The sequence below is a fragment of the Numenius arquata genome, chromosome 21 (assembly GCF_964106895.1).
Source record: "Numenius arquata chromosome 21, bNumArq3.hap1.1, whole genome shotgun sequence".
Taxonomy (NCBI): Eukaryota; Metazoa; Chordata; class Aves; order Charadriiformes; family Scolopacidae; genus Numenius; species Numenius arquata.
The window spans coordinates 3,211,846-3,234,307 of NC_133596.1; the positions used below are offsets into that span (position 1 = coordinate 3,211,846).

A 22,462-nucleotide genomic window follows, 5' to 3' on the forward strand; every position below is an offset into this window, starting at 1 on the left:
CTTTCTTTTTCTCTGCCTCCACCTATTACACCCCCATCCAGTTCTTTATCTCTAATAAGTCTCTGCTATTTTCTCAAATCACCTGCCTTTTAGTAATGCCAAAAATCCTTTTTCTTTCTTAACGGACAAAATAGATTATCTCATCCCGCCGCCCTCCTCCCCGTCCGTCCAGCCTCGAGCGGTCAGACGCCCGGCGCGGTGCCGTGGCCGGATGTAATAGGGCTATTAGATGAGTTATTACAGCTTGAAAGGATGAAATAACTTCTGCGTCTTCGGCCAAATAAACCTTCCTGTTCCTCTTCAATGCAACGAGTGAGCAAGAGCCCCCGGAGGAAATAGCCAGGAAAAGGGTAGAAGATGTTATTGAAGACCCGACCCCTTGCCAACCGGCCTCCCGGTTCGTGCTCCGAGGGCGCTGGGCTTTCTCCGCGGGGAATTTGGGGAGCCCAAGGCTCAGTGCCCAGCACCCAGAGGTAAATTCTCACCCAGGTGCCGCTCCCATAGGATTTTATTGAGTGCTGGGTGGCACAGCCTCCCAGATGCCCAACGCCTGGCTGAGTCCGAGGACCACACGCACCCAGAAAACTGCTTTTTTTATCCCCCTCAGGCACCGATCGCAAGGAGAAACATTGCTCTCCAGCTCAGGAGAAGCTTCCTCAATCTACCCCTGCACTTCCCATGCCCTGTGGAAAATCTCCCCAAATTTGCAGGTGAAACCACGGGCGCAGCCCATGGCAGCATGCCAGCCCGCGCAGGAGATGCTCTGGAGCATCTGGAGGCAGCCAGTAGCCCTTGGGCCGGCCTAAATATCTCCTCCATTCCACCCTTTTTTGGGCTCATTTATCTCACTTTGGGTCTTTTTTGTCTTTCTTTTTCACTCCTGGAAAGGCCTCTGTGACGGTGGGGGTGAAGCAGGGGAACAGCTCCGCGCTTCCCCGCTGTCCTAAATGCAGCACCCGCCAGCCTCGTCGTGAAAAATGGGTAAAAATCCTATTATTGGGGACATAAGGGTCAGAACCGGTCCCTTCCCCTCTCCCAGAGCTGCCCGGGGGCATCGCATCTGCTCCAGGGATTTTTAACCCAAAAATCTTCCAGAGCACCGTGCACTGTCCATCTGTCCGTCCGCGCTTAACCCAGCCCAGCTCCCATCCCAGCTGCAGGGATTTGCCCATCCCGAAACCTTGCAATAAAATGACTTTGGCTAATAAAAAAAAAAAAAAGAAAAAGAAAAAGAATAAAGGCATCATTAAAACCAAGCAGATCTACACCAAAACTCTCCATGCTGTCTCCTCTGGTGTTGCCTTGAGGGTTTTTTTTGAAGGGAGGGGGGGGAAGTAAATCAGCCAGGGTGTTTTGGGTCTCTGATCACATCCCAAATCACAAAAGCCGTTTATTTTCAGACCCGGCGTTTGGATATTGCTCAAATTTCTCATAATCATCTCTCGGTGCTGACAGGCTGGAGCCGGAGCACGGAGACGGGTGTGCGACCGGCCTTCCCCGACCGTTTAAAATCCAACTGAAAGGAAAGGAGGGAACGACGTTCTACCCACCATTTATTTATTATTTTTTAATTTGTTTTTACAGTTTGTTTGGTTTTATTTCACTCGATTTTATGTTCAGGGGAGGGGTCAGCTCTCCCCCCTCTAGTTTGTCCTCCTCTGAGCATCGGCGGCTCCGGTTTGGTGGTTTTCCAAGCCCCGTCGGAGAAAGGATGCGCTCGGTGGTTTCCAACAAAAAGAGCTCGTTGGGCATTCGAGCCGAGCGGGAACGGACAAAACCAACCGGCTTCTGAACCGGCAAAACCCGGAGATCGATCAATTCTTTTCCCAGAGAAGACAGTTCCCGCTCCCGGTTTCCTGCAATGTTGGAAATGTTTCGGGTCTGCAGCCGATGGGAGCAGAATGGGAATGTATCGGGAGCTAGAGCCGGGGGGGAGGAAAAAAAGAGAAGCTGAAATACAGTTTAAAAAAAGGTTAAAATATGCTGATTTGTGCCTTTCTTCCCTTGGGCATCTTTTCAAGGTATTTCAGGAGATGTCCCTGCTCCACCTGAAGTGGGGATGGTACCGAAAGCGCAGCTGTCCCTACACTGTGTTGCCCGTGGAAAGAAATATATAAAAAAAATGACTATTTATCCCACTGCCAGGCGTGTGAGCACGTGGCACCCCGCAGCGGGCACGGGGAGAGGAAAAGAGAGGCGCTGCTCAGGTGAGGCGGGCAGAGGGGTGCAAAGTCACCCAAGGGTGACACCTTTGGGTGCTGTCACAGCAATATGGGTCCCAAAAGCAGCATCTCAACCCCCGGCCACAATCCTCCTCCACCCGGCGGGATGATGCCCGACGGGCATCGCACCTCGATTCGGCATCGGCCCCCAAACACCGATCCCGGGGGCCCAGCTCCTGCGGGAAGGATGCCCAGCTGGGATGATTTTTGCATTAATCACCCCTGAGAGCCCAGGGCTGGAGCCGCTCGGCTGCACGGCCCAAATATGACCAGAGCGGGGGGAAAAAAATAACTAGGGATGGGAAAAGCAGCGGCAAAGACCAAGCCAGGACGATGTCCCGAGGTTACGCTGCCCACGAGCAGCAGCGCAGCTGGATCCTCTCAGCATCTCCCTCTCCTTCTTTATTTACGGCTGGAGACGAAGCCGCCTTGTTCATCTCCTTGGCAGAGGATCAGAACTCACCCACTCTCCATTAGCCGCCGAACGGTGCCTTTCTTTCTATATATATATATATTTTTTATTTTTTTTTAATTATCTGACAAGGAAACAATTTAAAGGGGGATAAAAAAAAATCCGAGAAGCAGCCATGGGCGTACGGAAAAAAAAAAATAAAGCCACTTTGGGCATCCAGTCCCGTCTGCCCCGAGCCGGGAGCATCGGGAAGAAGCTTTTAGGTGAAGGATTCAATAGAGTTTATGGGATTGTCCAGCACCGTCCAAAGTGTTAAATGAGGGATTCAGGGATAAGCCCAGGATTATGTAAAGTGGGTCTTTAAGCACAATGAATTTTTTATTCAAAGATTCAGGCACATCTAACAAAAAGGCAATCGACATAAGCCAGCGTTGCTGGGTTTGGGGTGAATGGGGCTTGAAATGGGAAAATAATATCCCCGTTGTTCTTAAACCTTATAAAAACCAGGGGGTGGGGATGGGTCTGGCCACAGGACCCTACGGTGGACACAAGAGGAGGACGGGACGGTGGCTGCAGGTGAAAAGAGGGAGAAGTCTGTGCTTGGGTGGGACGGTGCAGCCCATCGAGCTCCTTCCCCCGCGGGACGTCTCTGAGCGTCCCTTTCTCTGCCTGAAAAAGGGAATTATTTGGCAGATCGTTTTACGAGCCTTGTCCTCTTGGTGCGTTCCAGCCCTGGGATCCCAGCCCAGCATCCCCACCCAAAACACCAGCGAGGGGGTCAGGTCTCTGGGGGGTTCAGCAGTGCTGGGACCACATCTGGCTGGCGTGGGAAAGCCACCGAGATGCCACACGGAGCATCCCCCCAAAGGAACCCCCCCTTTAAGCCAAGCTCTCCCACCTTAGCTTTCTTAATTACTCCTAAGCAGAGTAGACACACCTCCAATTTCTCCCCCGAAAAGGGAAAAGGCAATAGATTATTCTTCTCCTTAATTAAAAAGCGTGTCGATCTTGTAAGCGGTTAATTAACAATTCCACATTAACTTGATTAAGTGCGAGGACAGCCAGAGGCAGCGCCGCACACACGAGGCTGCCGGGGTCGGGCTGAACACGCTGGGCTCAACTCGTCCTTGTAAATCAGGGGATAAATTCTCCGTCCCCAACAGGTCTGGGGGTTTTAGGCATAAAAGCACAGCAAATGCCACCCTGGTCCCACCCTGGTCCCACCCTGGTGTCACCCAGCTCTTGGGGGTGCTTGCTCCTACCCATCCCCTCATCCCTCCAGGCTCCGGGCCGGGGGGGTCCCCACGTCTGCCAGAATAAACCCACCTCGTCGGCAGCACTTTTGCTTTCCAGCCATGAACAGCTCCAATTAATCAATGGCTGCGATAAATCAAAGCTCATTAACAACAGCAGGGTTTTAAGGCAGCGGGGAGCGGAGAGCATCCCTCCTTCCCCCCCCGCCCCCGGCCGGAGTATCCCACCGCGGCGCCGGGGGCTCAGGAAGCGTCTGCGCTTCCCCCTTTCCTCACCCGCTCCCCAACCCTCAGCTGCAAAGTGGATTTTCACGCATCTCTCCTCAAAAAAAAAAAAAAAAAAAAAATTAAAAAAAAAATAAAATAAATGCAATTTCAGGAGATGAAGTAGCCATTAATCACCAGGAAATGGTGCTTGTTACAGGAGAAACATTAACAAAATAATCATAAATTGTCTGCCAGCCCTGATTTGCGAAGGCATACGTTTCTCAGGGTATGGGAAGGCATCTCATTTGCCTGGTGTAATTAGTTATTAACCCTTTGCCAGACGGTGCAGAGCCTGGGCCCCCCGTGTCTCCCCGCTCAGGCTCTCCGGCACGGCCAGCATCCTCCGCCGTGCCCCGAGCCCCGCCGTAAAAAATCTTCCCGCAGAACGTCCTCGGAATGCTGCAGTTCTCCAGGCTGTTAAAATCCTATTATTTTATTGCTGTGATTAGATTAAAACGCTGATTTAAAGTGGCCGGCGACGCCACCCCGCTCAGCCCCCCGAGGACCCTTCCTCCCCAGCGAGAAAGATGTTTCCAGCACACGGATGTGCTTCAGGATCCCACCAAGATGGGAAAAGCCTATTATTTTGCCCTGTATGGCTCTGCCGGAGCTGGATGGCTCCTTGCGGTGCCGTCACCAGTGCCCTGGGGTCACCCTGAGCCCTGTCAAACTCAGTGCATGGATCACGGAATCAGGGAATTGTCAGAGTTGGAAGGGACCTCTAGAGATCATCCAGTCCAACTCCCCTGCCAGAGCAGGGTTGCCCAGAGCACATCACTCAGGACGGCATCCAGACGGGGCTTGAAGATCTCCGGAGAAGGGGACTCCACACCCTCCCTGGGCAGCCTGTTCCAGGGCTCTGGCCCCTCACCCGAAAGAAGTTTCTCCTCATATTTGAATGGAACTTCCCATGTTCCAGCTTGTGCCCGTTGCCCCTCGTCCTGTCACTGGGAACCACTGAAAAGACTCCGGCTCCATCCTCCTTCAACCCACCCTTTAGGTACTTGTAAACACAGACAAGGTCTCCCCTCAGCCTTCTCTTCTCCAGGCTAAAGAGCCCCAGCTCTCTCAGCCTTTCCTCATCAGGGAGATGCTCCAATCCTTGAATCATCCTCGTTGCCCTTCGCTGGACTCTCTCCAGCAGTTCCCTGTCTCTCTTGAACTGGGGAGCCCAGAACTGGATGCAGTATTCCAGTTGTGGCCTCACCAGTGCAGAGCAGAGGGGGAGAATGACCTCCCTCCACCTACTGGCCACACTCTTCCCTACGCAGCCCAGGATCCCATTGGCCTCTTGGCAACAAGGGCACATTGCTGGCTCATGGATAATTTACTATCCACCAGGACTCCCAGATCCTTCTCCTCAGAAGCGCTTTCCAGAAGATCCACCCCTAACCTGTATCGGTGCCTGGGGTTCTTCCTCCCCAGGTGCAGGACCCTACACTTGCCCTTGGTGAACCTCATGAGGTTCTTCTCTGCCCAGCTCTCCGGCCTGTCCAGGTCACGCTGGATGGTCACTCTGGAGTGTCGGCCAGCCCTCCCAGTTTGGTATCATCAGGGAACTTGCTGAGGACACACTCTGTCCCCTCGTCCAGGTCATTGATGAAGATGTTGAACAGGACTGGGCCGAGTATTGACCCCTGGGGGACACCGCTGGTCACAGGCCTCCAACTCGACCCTGCTCCATTAATTCCAGCCCTCTGAGTTCTGTCACACAGCCAGCTCTCCATCCACCTCACCGCCCCCTCATCTAGCCCACACTTCCTTCATTTTCTAATGAGGATGGGGCACCCCCAGCAGCTGCAAGAGCCGGCAGCAAATCCAGCCTTCCCCCTGATTCACGATGAAGAAGAGGAGGTGCTCGTGAAACGCTCCTGCATTTTTCGAGCAGGAAAATGTGTTTTGAAATCCATCTAATTCCTTCTTGCACCCAAGGGCCACCGTCGCCCGGACCTCAAGGGGGTCCCCAGCGTGGGGGTCTTTATCCGGGTAGGGGGCTGGAAACCAGCTCCAGCAACCCAAGGGCTGGCAGCCGATCCTGCCTTTGCTCACCCTTGGCCTGTTTTTTAATGCCGTATTGAATTTAGTACAATAAAAACCTATTTATGGGATTAATTACCCCCCCACGACGGAGGTGGCCCACGGATGCCACCACAAGTCGGGATCCGGCCAACCTCCTCCCATGGTGGATTTGGCTCCCGGAGGGTGGACATCGCCCCGGTCCCTCCATCCAGCTCCTCAAATCATCCCATCCTGCCCAGGAGGGCAACCAGTGTCACGAGCGGTGCCGGTGCTCTGCGACACACACACACACACACACACACACACACACAAATTCACACCATCATCACAACATCACAAGTTGGTTGTGCTCTTTCATTTCAGCTCACTACAGCCTTAGAGATGGGTCATTTGGGCCAAGAGGTCCCCTCCCCCTGCAGCCCCCGGGCTCCTTTTTGATGCTCACCCCAAAACACACACCCCCCCCGCCCCGGGTCTGTGCCCACCCTGTCACCGGGACGGGGACAGTTTGGGGTGACACGGAGCGGGGACAACCTGCTGGCGGGGGATCGCTGGGTATGAGCCGAGTTGCTTCGCACGGGGATATCGTTCGGTCGCAAAGCAATTTTGGGGGAATAAAACACCGGACGGTCCACGGGCAGAGTGGCAGCCATGGGCTGGCACGGGAAGGATTCTGTTAACGAAGGAATCCGCTAATTGCACATAAGAGCGGACTGTGCTGAGCAAAGCAGGATTTATTGAGCTGTTCCCACCACCCAGTCGGAGAAGTCCAATCTCTACGCGAAAGAAGAAATTATTTGTAAACCCCTGTTTGTTCTGCTGCGACAGGGCGATCGGGAAGGCTGGCATCCCCGCTTCCCTTTTTTCCCTCCGATCTAATCAGTTTTAATTGGGAGAATAAATGAGACCTTTCCTTCGAGATAATTATACAAAACATTGAATTAAATTACTTGCTAGGATTATTTTTTTTCCCTCCCCAACTCGTGTCAGGCGTCTGTTGGTTTAAATAATCATCTGATGAACACTTGCCGTGCAGCTCTCGCTGCCTATGGCAACACACGCGTCCCTTCCAGGGTGGCTGGAAGCCACCGCTTGATAAATCAGAGTAAAAAAAAGATCTTTTGTCCCCAAAATGTCTTCTCACACACACCAAAATCCAAGGACCCCGTTGCCTGGGCTCTACAGGATGCTCTGTGCCCACCACCGAGGCCTCTGGGCTGGCGTGGCTGGGCACCGGGAGGTGACACCGGCACACGTCACATCATTAGGAGGGTTTTGGGACAAACTAGACCCCAAGCAGGACCCCGGCCAGCCCGGGCTGGAGGAGGGGGGCCCGCAGAGACCGCGCCGGCTCATGGCAGCTGTGGTGGGGCCGCCTTAAGGAAGGCGGAGGGCGTGGCCGACCTGGAGGGGGCGGGGCCGACAGGGGGCGCGGCTTCCCGCGTGACGCCGCTGGCGGCCGCGCCGGGATAACCGGGCCGGGACGAGCCGGGGCGGGAGGAGCCGAGCCGGGCCGAAGCGGGGCCGAGCCGGGCCGAGCCGGTTCGGGATGCAGCGGGCGGTGGCGCGGGCGCTGCGCGGGGCGCGGGTCCCCCCCGTGAGGGCGCGCTCGGGCGCGGCGGGATCCCCCCCGCGGGGGCTGGTCTACGGGCGGCACGGGGAGCCCCCCGCCGTCGTGCAGTAAGGGGGGGCCAGGCTGGGGGGGGGACACTGGCGGGGGTGCGGGTACGGGGGGGGGGGGGCTACACTGGGGTGCAGGGATGGGGGGTGCATTGGGAGGGGGTACAAGTATGGGGGGGGGCTATACTGGGGTGCATTATAGTAGGGGGTGCAGGAATGGGGGGGGCAAAAATAGGGGTGCATTGCAGGGGGTGTAAGTATGGGAGGGGGTTATTCTAGGGGTGCAGGTGGGGGGGGCTATACTGGGGTGCATAGCCGGGAGGTGCAAGTATGGGGGGGGCTATACTGGGGGTGCAGGTGGGGGGGGCTATACTGGGGTGCATTGCCGGGAGGTGCAAGTATGGGGGGGGCTATACTGGGGGTGCAGGTGGGGGGGGCTATACTGGGGTGCATTGCCGGGAGGTGCAAGTATGGGGGGGGCTATAGTGGGATGCATTGCTGGGGGGTGCAGGAATGGGGGGGGACAAAGCCGGGGTGCATTGTGAGGGGGTACAAGTATTGGGGGGGGCTATAGTGGGGTGCATTGCCGGGGGTGCAGGAATGGGGGGGGGCAAAAATAGGGGTGCATTGCAGGGGGTGCAAGTACGGGGGGGCTATACTGGGGGTGCAGGTGGGGGGGCTATAGTGGGGTGCATTACAGTAGGGGGAGCAGGTATAGGGTGGGGGCAAAAATAGGGTGCATGGCAGGGGGTGTAAGTATGGGGGGGCTATACTGGGGGTGCATTGTGAGGGGGTATAAGTGGGGGGGCTATACTAGGAGTGCATCGCAGCAGGGGGTGCAGGTGGGGGGGGGCTATACTGGGGTGTATTGCAGTGTGGGGGGGCAGGTATAGGTTGGAGGCAAAAATAGGGGTGCATTGCAGGGGGTGTAAGTATGGGGGGGGGTGCTATACTGGGGGTGCATTGCCGGGGGGTGCTGGAGTGAGGTGGGGGTGAGGCTGGGGGTGCGTTGCTGGGGAGTGAAGGTGTGGAGTAGGGGGTGGTATATTGGGGTGCCTTGCAGCGGGTTGGGGGGGGGGGCAAGAAGGGGGTGGAGACGAAGCTGAGGGTGCAAGTACGGGGGGGGGCTATGCTGGGGTGTATTGCAGTAGGGGGTACAGGTATAGGGTGGGGGAAAAAATAGGGGCGCATTGCAGGGGGGTGCAAATATGGGGGGGGGTATACTGGGGGCCCATTTCAGCGGGGGGGGGCAGGAATGGGGTGGGGGTGAAGCTGGGGTGCATTGCTAAGGGGTGCAAGTATAGGGTGGGGGTCGAGGGAGGGGGCATACTGGGGTGCAGGAATGGGGTGGGGGCGAAGCTGGGGTGGGGGTGCAGTGCCATGGGGGGCATAGGTATGGGTTGGGGGGGTGCATTGGGGGGGGGTGGAGGTTGCCCACCCCGGGGGTGGGGATGGGGTGCAGGACCCCCAGGGCAGTGCCATGGGTGCTCAGAGGCTCCTGAGAAGGCGGGGGTCCCCGGGGGTGCCCCCATTGCCCGCATCCCGTGGGGTGCCGTGGACTCAGGTGGATGCTGGAGGGGGGGGTGGAGGGGGGCTGCCTCCCCATCCCCCTCCCGCCTGCAGCCGCTCCTTCAATTTGCCTGAAAACCACGTGTTTTTCCCAGAAAACCCGGTCTTGCTTAATTTGGGGGGTGACGGGGACGTCCACGGGCTTTGTCCTCGGTGGCATCCCATTGGTGGGGTTTCTCTCTGAGGTCCCCAATGATGGGACCACCCTGGTGTCACGAGCGTGTTTTGGGGACAGCAGCTGGCGGGATTGTCCTAAAACACCCAAAAACTCTTGCAAAGTCACATTTTGGTGGATTTTATGCCTTTTTTTTGTTGTTTTTTTCAAGAAAGGAGACCTCAAGGACTTAGTGCCTGGCTCGAACCCGCTCAGGTCACCCCTAGAAATGCAGGAGGTGCCCGTACTTTATCCGGGGGTATCCAGCCTCCGAATTCCCGGGGGATTTTTTTTTTTTGGGGGGGGGGCTGGTGATGGATGATTGCTTTTTCTTCTGACCATTTCGTTGTGCAACGTTGCTTCTCCCCCGAGATTTCAGCCCTCACCCCAGCGCTTGTGCAAGGCCGGGGGTCTCGTGCTTGGTGACTTCTCTTTTTTTTTTCTTTTTTTTTTTTTTTTGCAGATTTCTGAAAAATCCCCAGTTCCCGTAACGCTAAAAAGGGGCCGGAACGAGCCGTAAAACCCCCCTCCCGATGAAACGATGGCCTTTTTTTTTTTTTTTTTTTTTTTTTTACGCAACCCGCCGAATTTGTTACGATTCGGGAGCCTTCCTTTGCTTGGGGACGCGGGATTTTGAGGGGCGGTTGCTTTTTAGCAGCCCCCAGCAAAAATCTGTCCCTCCGTCTGATATAAATCTGATTATTTTTTTTTTATTCTTAATTTTTTTTATTTATTTTTTTTTTTTTAAACGGGATGGAAATCCGGGCGGGGGGGTTCGTGGCCGAGGTGCTGGGGTTGGGGCTGTGCGGAGGTGCTGCGTGGTGTTCACTTTAACCTCAATATTTAACCTTCTTTAAGAAAATTGAAGGGATTTCAATTAGTCAGACGTGCAGAGGGTGGCAAAACCCCAAATGATTTAATTTACTGCCTGACGAGGCGGAAAAATATATCCAGCGTGGAGACGGCAGCGCTGGGGGCCGGAGATGTGGGCCCCCACCAAGAGCAGTGTCTCCGGATGGGTGGAGAGCTGGGCAGAGAAGAACCTCATGAGGTTCACCAAGGGCAAGCGTAGGGTCCTGCACCTGGGGAGGAAGAACCCCAGGCACCGATACAGGTTAGGGGTGGATCTTCTGGAAAGCACTTCTGAGGAAAAGGATCTGGGAGTTGTGGTGGATAGTAAATTATCCATGAGCCAGCAATGTGCCCTTGTTGCCAAGAGGCCAATGGGATCCTGGGCTGCGTAGGGAAGAGTGTGGCCAGTAGGTGGAGGGAGGTCATTCTCCCCCTCTGCTCTGCACTGGTGAGGCCACAACTGGAATATTGTGTCCAGTTCTGGGCTCCCCAGTTCAAGAGAGACAGGGAACTGCTGGAGAGAGTCCAGCGAAGGGCAACGAGGATGATTCAAGGATTGGAGCATCTCCCTGATGAGGAAAGGCTCAAAGAGCTGGGGCTCTTCAGCCTGGAGAAGAGAAGGCTGAGGGGAGACCTTGTCTGTGTTTACAAGTACCTAAAGGGTGGGTTGAAGGAGGATGGAGCCGGAGTCTTTTCAGTGGTTCCCAGTGACAGGACGAGGGGCAACGGGCACAAGCTGGAACATGGGAAGTTCCGTTTAAATATGAGGAGAAACTTCTTTCGGGTGAGGGTGCCAGAGCCCTGGAACAGGCTGCCCAGGGAGGGTGTGGAGTCCCCTTCTCTGGAGATCTTCAAGCCCCGTCTGGATGCCATCCTGAGTGATGTGCTCTGGGCAACCCTGCTTTGGCAGGGGAGTTGGACTGGATGATCTCTAGAGGTCCCTTCCAACTCTGACAATTCCCTGATTCTGTAGCGCTGATTTATTTTATTTGAGTTTTATTTTGAACTTTTTTAAACCTTTGAAACGGAGGCTGCCTCCTGCTTGGGTGTTAGACACACACCTGGCTTCGTAATTCATAACCTTGCCAAAAAAACCGCATGGTATTGAGCAAAATCCACCAAAGTCGGGACTCTTGGCCGTACCCGGGGGCTGCGGGGCCGTATCCTGCACCTCGCTGGGGCCACGCTCGCCAAGTGCTGCTTATCCTGAGTCCAAGTGTGTTGTGTGGGTGATACAGGCGTCGCTTTCCGGCGTAAAGCAAGGCGCAGAAGACGTTGGCCAAGCCTACATTAATGCGCTTTTCCTCTCTGTCTCCCTCTTCAGACTAAAGGACCTCGAGGTGGCCGAGCTGGGGGACTCCGACGTCCACGTCAAGATGTTGGCAGCCCCCATCAACCCCGCTGACATCAATATGATCCAAGGTGACGTTTAGATGGGATACTATGGAAAATTTCTTCACCGAAAGGGTTCTCAAACATTGGAAGAGGCTGCCCAGGGCAGTGGTGGAGTCACCATCCCTGGAGGTATCTAAAAGCTGGTTAGTGGTGGCTTTGGCAGTGTTGGGTTGATGGTTGGACTCCATGATCTGAAAGGTCCCTTCCAACCCAGATCATTCTATAATGCGCCAACGGGATCTTTTTTGCATGTTAACTCTTGAGTGATGCCCCCGGCGGGATGTCCTGGAGGGTTTGGAGGTGGCTCCTGGGATGGGGAGGTCTGGGGTGTGATGGACTCCGCAGTTCACCTCCGGCTTCCCGGCAGGAACCTACCCCATCCTGTCCCCGCTGCCGGCTGTGGGAGGGAACGAAGGCGTCGGGGAAGTGCTGGAGGTCGGGCGGCGCGTGGTGGCTCTCAAACCTGGGGACTGGGTCATCCCGGCGAGCACCGGCCTCGGTGAGTGTGTGCCCCGGTCCTCCTCTGCATCCCCCCACCTGCAAAGCGTCTTCCCAGGGGATTTTGGGAATGCTGGAGCCCCCTGGGAGCTGCCCAAGCCCCATGGTGGAGCAGAGAATAAACCCATGGTCATACCTTCATGCGAACCGACGCCTGGGGAGCTGGTGTGGGGATTTTGGGGGTCCCGGAGGAAAACCGCTTCTCCCAAAGCACCGTCTTTGCTGGGTGTGGGTAGAGCCACGTGTGTCTCCCACTGACAGCAATTACATCTAATCGGATGTGACTTAAAATGGCAAAAAAAAAAAAAAAAAAAAAAGGCTCTATTAGAGACTGTTGGGGGAGGGGAGCAGCCGATGGAACCCATTTAGTGCCTTATCAGCCTGATGATAAATATAATGGATGGATTGTCTCAGACAGGAAGCATCGGGATAACTTCTGGAGCTGCACAAAGGCATCTTCATTTATCTTTTCTCTCAGCCTGGAGAAGAGAAGGCTCCGGGGAGACCTTAGAGCCCCTTCCAGTCCCTCAGGGGGCTCCAGGAAAGCTGGGGAGGGACTCTGGATCAGGGAGGGGAGCCATAGGAGGAGGGGGAAGGGTTTGACACCAAAAGAGGGGAGATGGAGATGAGATGTGGGGAAGGAATCCTTTGCTGTGAGGGTGGTGAGAGCCTGGCCCAGGTTGCTCAGAGAAGCTGTGGCTGCCCCATCCCTGGAGGGGTTCAAGGCCAGGTTGGAGGGGGCTTGGAGCAACCTGGTGTGGTGGGAGGTGTCCCTGCCCAGGGCAGGGGGTGGCACTGGATGATCTTTAAGGTCCCTTCCCACCCAAACCATTCTATATCTTGGTTTTAGTTTCATTATTTCTGCCACTTATTTTCATTTAGACACTGTAGAGAGGTTGGTGCTGGTCTCTTCTCACAGGTAATTAATGACAGAAAGAGAGGGAACGGCTTCAAGCTCCAACAGGGTGGGTTTAGACTGAACATTAGGAAAGAATTTTTCACAGAAAGAGTGGTCGGGCATTGGAACAGGCTGCCCAGGGAGGGGGTTGAGTCACCATCCCTGGATGTGTTTAAGAGCCGTTTAGATGTGGTGTTGGGGGATATGATATAGGGGAGAACTTTGTAGTGTAGGGTAGATGGTTGGACTCGATGATCCCAAGGGTCTCTTCCAACCTGGATGATTCTATGATTCTATGATTTTTAATGTTTTGCTGTTGTTTTTTTTTTTTTTTTAAAGCAAGCTCGGCACCTGATCCCCAGCCAGGGCAAGTGATGCTGCTGCTCCTCAGCAGATGCAGGGGGGGCTCGGGGGAAGGATGGGGTTCCCCAGGGAAAAACCCAGAGCACTTGTGAGAGGAGCAATAGCAATGCCATGGCTTATGCTAAACTTGAATTTAGAAATAATCTACTTTTCTATAGCATGGACCCTTTATGGGGCGTCTGTGCCATTATAAAGCATCGCAGCAATCTCTACTTGGCTGGAAACAACCGCGTTTTGTCACATTTACTTAAAGAAGCTTTAAGTGTTGAAGTCCCAGGGTAAAGCATTTAACCTGCGCGAGGTCACGGTTGTATCTCATTACAGTTTTCTCCTTAATAGCGCTCGGATGGGAACGCCTGGGAATTTATTTTCCCACAAATGCCTCTGGTGCTCCTCCAAAATGCCAATGGCCAGAGAAATTGTCGGTTCTGGTTTAGCGTAACAGCTTGTTCTTTGCCTATTTCTTCTTAAAAGGCTTTTTTTTTTTTTTTTTTCCTTACTGGGAGAAGGAAAGCTATCTAGTTAAGATCCAAATGTGATATTTCTAAACATTAAAAAAAAAAAAAAAGGATGATAGGGAGTTAAATCGGATATAAATATAGAGGGGCTAAATCTGAGTAAATTGGTTTTGAATATATGGGCTCAGCCCTAGGGTGGGGAGTATTTCCATTAGCTCTGCACACACACTCCCTCGCCCAGGGAGTCCCGGTCCTGTTATCCCTCTGGGAAATGATTCGACTTTGCTGGGTGATAAATCTCGGTGGGCAGCAGAGGATCCTCTCGCAATATTTCGGCCATATTTGACAATATTGCAGCCTCTTGCAATATTTTGGCCATACCCATATGGGAAAATGTTTCATAATTGACTCCCCGGGATGTAGACAGTGACGCTGCCGTGACCGGCGTTAAGGTTGTGGCGTGAGTTGATGCCTCGTAACCTTTTCCTTTCCTTGCCCGCCTTCCTGCCGCCGGTGTCCCAGGGACGTGGCGGACGCGGGGGGTGTTCCCGGAGGAGACGCTGCTGAAGGTGCCCCGTGACATCCCGGTGCTGAGCGCCGCCACCCTGAGCGTCAACCCCTGCACGGCGTACCGTATGCTGAGCGACTTCCAGAGCCTGGCGCCGGGTACGGCTTTGCCAGGGTGGGGTGTGGGGGGGGAAGAAATCCGGGTGGATTTTCCACTCAATTCTGCAATGAAAATCTAGATTTATTTATATCCAGGTGACTCCGTCATCCAGAACGCGGCCAACAGCGGTGTGGGCCAGGCTGTCATCCAGATCGCCAAAGCCTTTGGTGTCAAGACCATCAACGTGGTGAGGGACAGGTGAGTCCCCCTGGGAGAGGAGAAGGTCACCTGTGGGGCGTGAGCTGCCCTTGGCATGGGCTGGCAGGAGGTTGGACAAGTTTGGGGGCAAGATCTAGTTTCTCTCGCCCTTCCCACCTAGGAGTTTCTCTCCTGGTTCAGCCTGCACCCTATTTGTTCCTTCAAGGTGTCCTCCAGCCTCTGCCCTCTTGTCCCTGAGCTACATCTGAGCAGGGGGGGAGGAAAAGGTGACGCTCTGCTTTCTGGCTCACCGAGACCTTTTTTTTTTTTTTATTCCCTTCCTCCAGACCTGATCTCCCAAAGCTGGTGGAGAGGCTGATGGCCCTGGGCGCAGACCACGTCATCACGGAGGAGACGCTGAGAAAGCCAGAGATGAAAGATCTATTTAAGGTACCTCAAAGCTGACCCCACTGGAGACACCATCCGGGGCTGTCCCTGCGGTTCAGCGCTGCGTGGGAAGGTTCAAGCATGGTGGGAAGGACCAATCTCTCTAGATCAGGATTTAGCCCCAGAAGTTTGATGGCTTTTGCTGCTACCGCAAGGGCCAGATCATAGAATTTTAGCTGTACGGCTCAGCTGCCCCATGGTAAATGTTGTGGTTAAGACAGTTGCTCACTCAAGAACCTAGGTCCCATCCACCAAAGGAGTCCTCAAATTTGGGAATCTTCTACCTAAACTCTTGCAGAGCGTCCCGAAGCCCCGGCTCGCCCTGAACTGCGTCGGAGGCAAAAGCACTACGGAGATGCTGCGGCATCTGCAGTAAGTTTGGCTGGGTGGTGGCTTGGGCACGGGCTTGGGGACAGCAGCCAGCACCAGAGGGTCCTGCTCCAGAGCCCCCAGAGAGCAAGAAGTGGCCGGAAACGTCATTAGCTGATGTTGGCCATCACTGAAGTTTTGGAGAGGGGAGATGAGTGGAGAAGTAGGTTTGGAAAATAGCAGTGACTTGAAGTGAACCCATCATCACTGTGTGTCTCGAATGCTGCCGGTGGCTGGAGGCAGCTGAAGTCCAGTTACGAAGGTCCACCAAGGCCTGTCCAGCTATAAGTGGTGTATTTAGCTGCAAATTCAGTGAATGGCGCGGGGGAGCGAGAGAGGAGCCCTGGAGAGCGGAGTCTGATGGATAACTGGGGGAGCTTTGGTGGGAGAAGAGCCCCGTCGGTGCGGTGGTGGGTTTGGGGACGGCAGAGGGAGAGGCTGCGAGGTCAAAGCTGCACATTGGGGACCGGTAACCAAATTCCCCTTTCCTCTTCCAGGCCCAAAGGGACCATGGTCACCTACGGGGGGATGGCAAAGCAGCCCGTGATGGTGCCTGTGGTGAGTACTGGAGATGCTGTGATTTCTCTCAGGGTGTGTCCCCTCTGCCCCACTGCTGATGTCCCTGTCCCCTTGGCACCGCAGGCTCTTGGCTCCCCCCTGCCTGCAAATTCGGAGCCTCCAGCCATTTTATTTTTTTTTTTAACCAACTGGCTCCGTTACGGGACGAGCCGCTTTGTGTCCCGGTGTGGGGCTCTTGGCTTTATTTGTGAAGGATTTGGGCTGCTGTGAAATCCCAGCAGGGATGTGTCCCGCAGACATTGAGCATCAAACCTGCTCTTACTCCACACCCCGAAGTTGCATCTCCGCATCCCGCTGTGCCCTGACTCGTTAACGAGTGCTAATGAAGGGGCGAGGAGCCTCATTGCCACCTTCCACTGCTGTCACGCTGCGGGGACACGCAGGTCTCGCCTGGGTGTGTGACTCCCTCTCTCTGCAGAGCGCCTTCATCTTCCGGGACGTGCAGCTCCGTGGCTTCTGGATGACGCAGTGGAAGAAGGACCATGCTCAGGGTGAGCAGGATGGGGGCTGAGGGATGGCACCAGTGGGTGCTTGGTCTCCTCTCCCAAGGAACAGGCAATGGGACAAGAGGGAACGGCCTCAAGTCGCGCCAGGGGAGGGTTAGAATGGATATCAGGAGAAATTTCTTCCCCAAAAGAGTTGTCAAGCCTTGGAAGAGGCTGCCCAGGGCAGTGGTGGAGTCACCATGCCTGGAGGTATCTAAAAGCCAGGCAGACGTGGTGCTGAGGGACATGGGTTAGCGGTGGCTTTGGCAGCGTTGGGTTGATGGTTGGACTGGATGATCTGAAAGGTCCCTTCCAACCCAGACCATTCTGTCATTCCATGATTCTATGAATGGGTGCCCAACCGCCATGCCGGTGCTGTCCTCTTCGCTCTTTCTTGTGTCACGAGGGCGTGACATAGTCCTCAGGGTGACTGAAACGCAGGCGCTGGGTGGTGTGGCTCAGGCAAGGACCACGGCGTGTCACCATGCCCATGCCCGAGCTGGGAGCACGTTGCACCCTGGTGTCCCTGGGACACTCTACGGCTTCAGGCGGGAGTTTGCCCGGGGCCAGTCGATGGCTGTGGCCTTGTGCTGGGGCAGTGAGAGCTCCCTCCTTCCCTTGCAGACCAGAAGAGCCTGACCAGCATGATGGACACCCTGTGCCAGCTCATCCGGAGGGGACAGCTCACCGCGCCGGCCTGCACCGAGGTCCCACTCCAGGACTACAAGGCAGCGCTGGAGGCGTCCATGAAACCCTTCATCTCCTCCAAGCAGGTCCTCCTCCTCTGACCTGCAGCCGAGCTCTCCCTGTCCGCAGACAAGAAATGCTTAGAGGGGGGGGAAAAACCTCCAAATCCATTGATTTTGATTTTTTTCTTTTTTTCTTTTTTTTTTTTTTTTAAACTTTTGGGTGCCCACTGAAAGTTTTAAAAGCCTCTGCAGCTTGGCATGGTTGGCAACGGGTGTAATTGCTTCTGGAGGGTGGCTGCGATCTCGCTTGCGCTGGGGTGAGTTTGGGAGCCAGGAGAAGCTCAGGGAGCCCAGGGCCGGCGGCTCGCTCGGCTCAGGGTGGCAAAAGAGCCGCCGTTCCCCCCTCAACGTGTGTGGTTTTGGGGCTGGGGGGGGTTGCACTGCCGCCTCCTGCCTGGCTTAGCAGCTCTCAGCGTTTTTCTGCTGCTGGCACTGTCCCTCTAAGTGATTTTTTGGCTGCTTTTGGGTGACTTTGCAGGGCGGCACGGGGCTGGTCACTCTCTGGCTCCCAGCTGGCACCGTGTCCCCTGCGCTGCTGCAGCCTCTGAGCCACCTCAGTGTGTCCCCTCCAAGGTCAGCAGCAGTTCAGTGGGCTGGGGGCACACCCCACATTGAATTGCAGATGAAAATGAATTTTTTTTAATTTATTTTTAATTTTTCCTTGCCCAGCCCGTGCCATGCTGGCAGGAGGAGGGCAGGGGACGCCCCTGCAGGCTGGAGGACAAGGGCACAAAGGGCTTTTCCAGCCCTTGGCATCACTTCAGCTTAAAAATGAGCTCTAATAGCATTTAAAAAAAAAAAAAAAATAAAAAAAGGAAATGCCAAGTTTCCAAGTACCAGCCAGCGCTGCCACACCAGCGGGAGCTGTAGGACACCACAGATGCCATTGTCCCCTTGGGGACAGCCTGGGGTTGGTGGCATTTGAGGTAGGGACAGGACTCACCCAGCAGATCATGGCCACGCAGGGCAAGGGGGGGGCTTTTTGTAATACCTGGACTTGAATTGAGTTTTGCTGCTGTCTCCGCTGCCACTACTGAGTGTGACGAGAACCTCTGGGAAATCAATGTCTAATATACATATATTTTTTTAAGATGCTGCCAATAAATGTTTCTGTGCTCAGTCAGGCGCGTGAGGGGGGGCAGGGGGTGGGTGGCATCGAGGATGGGCAAACCCCACAGACCGGGGTCCCTCGCTGCCTGGCCCTTTCCCCATCTTAAATCTCAGGGATTTTCCATCCTGTAAAGCTGTAATTACAACTGCATGTAAGTAATTAGCGTCCTGTTAAAAGCACCTGCAGGGTGGACGTGGTTTTGGGCAGACGGGACCGGCTCTGCCCCGTTAGCACACGTCGGGCACCACAAACAGCATTTCTTACCCCAAATCTGTGTCCCAAGTCAAAGACACATTTTTTTTTTTTCCCCCCAGTTACTGCAAGGGGAAGGACGAGGCTCTTTTTTGGGGCAACAGGGGCAAGAGCCACAAGTCCATTCAAAAGCCATTTCAAAGCTTTTGTTTATGTTAGTTTCAATTTTTGGTCTTAATTATGATATTCGGGGTGGGGGGAGCTCCCGGTGATGTCTCTCTGCTCCGGGGCCAGCAAAGCCCTGGGGCCACGGGCCGGTGCCTGAGTGGGGGTGTTGCATCCAAGATCCATGGCAAAAAAGCAGAGAAACCCTGGGTTATTTATTCCCCCCCAAAACTGGCAGCTACTGGTGCCCCTCCGCTCACCCCCCGGTTCAGGGTTGGAAGAGGACGATTCAGTCCTGAGCTGGGAGGGGATGAGATGGCGTGAGCGTGATGCACCCCTCCTTCTCCCAGCAGCTCCACCAGTAAAGCCAGAGCCACAACCAGTCTCATCCACTTGCCAGGAGAGTGAAAATCCCGAAGATGTGCTATAAAACTTCATAAAACTCAGCAGTGCAATAAGGGGGGGGGGGGGGGGGGGGGGAGGGAGAAATTCCTTGTGCTCCTGCTGGGAGCGAGGTTCAGCTCCGCTCAACCCTATTAGACAGCAGAGAATCCACACAGCAGCACTTTCCAAAAATAAAAAAAACCACATTGATTTAAGACAACTTGCTGAGGGATTGGGTGGGATTTCGGCAGCCTGGCTGCCCAGGTCTTGGATGGATCTTTGCTGGGTGGCCGGGCCCAGAATGGCGGTGAATGGGGTTAAACCCGGCTGGTGGCCAGTCACGTCCCCCAGGGCTCGGTGCTGGGGCTGGTTCTCTTTGATGTCTTTATCAATAACCTGGACGAGGGGATCGCGTGCTTCCTCAGTCAGTTCACGGATGACACCAGGTTGGGTGGGATGTTGATCTGCTTGAGGGCAGGAAGGCTCTGCAAAGGGATGTGGATCCATGGGCTGAGGCCAACAGTGAGAGGTTCAATGAGGCCAAGTGCCGGGTCCTGCCCTTGGGTCATAGAATCATAGAATTGTCCAGGTTGGAAGGGACCTTTAAGATCATCTAGTCCAACCATCAACATAACCCTATAAAAAAACATCACTAAACTATAGAATCATAGAGTGGTTAGAGTTGGAAGGGACCTTAAAGATGATCGAGTTCCAACCCCCCTACCACGGGCAGGGACACCTCCACTAGAGCAGGTTGCTCAAAGCCCCATCCAGCCTGGCCTTGAACCCCTCCAGGGATGGGGCAGCCACAGCTTCCCTGGGCAACCTGTTCCAGCGCTTCACCACCCTCACAGGAAAGAATTTCCTCCTAATATCTAATCTAAATCTCCCCTCTTCCAATTTAAAACCATCACACCTTGTCCTGTCACTACATCTCCTGACAAAGAGTCCCTCTCCGGCTCTCCTGTAGCTCCCTTCAGATATTGGAAGGCTGCTGTGAGGTCTCCCCGGAGCCTTCTCTTCTCCAGGCTGAACACCCCCAGCTCTCTCAGTCTGTCTTCATAGGGGAGGTGCTCCATCCCTCTGATCATCCTCGTGGCCCCCCGCTGGACCCGTTCCAACAGGTCCATGTCCTTCCTGTGTTGTCATGTCTCTAAGCACTATGTCAACCCATCTTTTAAATACCTCCAGGGATGGTGCCTCAACCACTTCCCTGGGCAGCCCTGATTGCACCAACCCCACAAATACATCCCACAACTGGTATAAACTGGTGCACCAGCTCAGAGCAAGGATTTTGGTTCATCCCTGCACGGCCGTGGTGCAGCACCGTGCCATGCCTCGGGCAGTGCCATCCTCCAGCTGAGCATCACGCAGTTTCCAAGTCAATGCCATATTTTTTTCTTCCCCGTGGGGACTTTTTGATTACTACCAGTGAAGGTTGGGGAACGCCTGCCCTGCTCCACCGCTGCCCTTTGCTGATGGCAGGGAAGAGCCACACGCGGCACATTTACCCCCCCGGAGGGTGACGTGCGATGGAGAACACTGATCTGTAAAATTACTGCTGCAGGGGGGAGTCCCACTCCAAAAACTCTGCTTTGGGCTGTGAAAAGGGAGAGTTCAGCATCGTACCTTCCTTTCTATGCATTTTCTGGATCCGGGGGGGTGAGGAGAAGGGCGGTGGGGCAGGGACATTGCTCGAGGTTGGAGGGGACTCCTCTACAACTGCCTTTGATTTTGGAAGAGCAAACCACTTTGAAATTAAATCACGGAATCACAGAATCAGGGAATTGTCAGAGTTGGAAGGGACCTCTAGAGATCATCCAGTCCAACTCCCCTGCCAAAGCAGGGTTGCCCAGAGCACATCACTCAGGACGGCATCCAGACGGGGCTTGAAGATCTCCAGAGAAGGGGACTCCACACCCTCCCTGGGCAGCCTGTTCCAGGGCTCTGGCACCCTCACCCAAAAGAAGTTCCTCCTCATATTTCAATGGAACTTCCCATGTTCCAGCTTGTGCTCGTTGCCCCTCGTCCTGTCACTGGAAACGACTGGAAAGAGTCCGGCTCCATCCTCCTTCAACCCACCCTTTAGGTACTTGGAAGCATTGATAAGGTCTCCCCTCAGCCTTCTCTTCTCCAGGCTAAAGAGCCCCAGCTCTCTCAGCTTTTCTTCATAAGGATCATAGAATTGTCCAGGTTGTAAGAGACCTTTCAGATCATCTAGTCCAACCGTCAACCTAACACTGACAAAAACCATCACTAAACCATATGTCTAAGTGTCACATCTACCTGGCTTTTAAATACCTCCAGGGATGGTGCCTCAACCCCTTCCCTGGGCAGCCCATTCCAAGGCTTAAGAACCCTTTCAGGGTAAAAATTTTTCCTAATATCCAATCTGAACCTCCCCTGGGACAACTTGAGGCCGTTTCCTCTTGTCCCATCGCCTGTTCCTTGGGAGAAGAGACCGACCCCCCCTGGCTGCACCCTCCTTTCAGGGAGTTGGAGAGAGCGAGAAGGTCTCCCCTCAGCCTCCTTTTCTCCAGGCTGAACACCCCCAGCTCCCTCAGCCTCTCCTCATGAGACTTGTTCTCCAGAGCCCTCACCAGCTCCGTTGCCCTTCTCTGGACCCGCTCCAGCCCCTCAATGTCTTTTTTGTGGGAAGGGGCCCAAAACTGGACCCAGCAGTTGAGGTGGGTCCTCACCAGTGCCCAGTCCAGGGGGACCATCACTTCCTTAGTCCTACTCCCCACTGATCCTGACACAGGCTGATACAGGGAGATGCTCCAGCTCCTCAATCATCTTTCTTGCCCCACGCTGGACTCTCTCCAGCAGTTCCCTGTCTCGAACTCTCACAGCCCGCCTTAGCAGCTCAATTTGCCTGGATGTATGAAAGCCGTTTTATCCCCCCCCCCACGACCCCTCGCACTCAGATCCCTCCCTCAGAGAACAGCGAGAAGCCTACAAAACGTAACCCCCGATAAACTCCTTGTCAGCGTCTCCCCTCTGCTCTCCCGTCCTCACTGAACCCCCCCAAAATATTTTGTATTTTTATTATCCCCCGCAGCAAAGCCGCCGGCGTCGGAGGCAGCATCGCGTGCCCCGATGCTTCCCTGATCGACGAATAAAATGGGAAGAAAAGCAAGGAAAGGACTTTGCGCTCGTTAAGAGCACTATTAAGCGTGACAGAAACCAGAAAAAA

The 22,462-nt window shown here is 54.7% G+C and overlaps 1 protein-coding gene across 1 annotated transcript; it reads left to right on the forward strand.

Annotated features, from left to right (window-relative positions):
* Nucleotides 1-7,722: 7,722 nt before the first annotated feature.
* Nucleotides 7,723-18,513, forward strand: MECR (mitochondrial trans-2-enoyl-CoA reductase). Its single transcript, XM_074162055.1, has 10 exons — nucleotides 7,723-7,853; nucleotides 11,693-11,790; nucleotides 12,131-12,262; nucleotides 14,503-14,646; nucleotides 14,743-14,845; nucleotides 15,133-15,235; nucleotides 15,531-15,604; nucleotides 16,099-16,159; nucleotides 16,599-16,671; nucleotides 17,290-18,513. Exons 1-10 carry the CDS (start codon nucleotides 7,723-7,725, stop codon nucleotides 17,451-17,453), a joined length of 1,083 nt encoding a protein of 360 aa, XP_074018156.1. The 3' UTR covers nucleotides 17,454-18,513.
* The last annotated feature ends 3,949 nt before the right edge of the window (nucleotides 18,514-22,462 follow it).

Bases quoted from the DNA above. Each gene is read 5' to 3' on its own strand.
- MECR (XM_074162055.1), top strand. From the start codon at position 7,723: ATGCAGCGGGCGGTGGCGCGGGCGCTGCGCGGGGCGCGGGTCCCCCCC. The intron at 11,791-12,130 runs GTGACGTTTAGA...GCTTCCCGGCAG, and splicing joins TGACATCAATATGATCCAAG to GAACCTACCCCATCCTGTCC. The intron at 16,160-16,598 runs GTGAGTACTGGA...CTCTCTCTGCAG, and splicing joins AGCCCGTGATGGTGCCTGTG to AGCGCCTTCATCTTCCGGGA.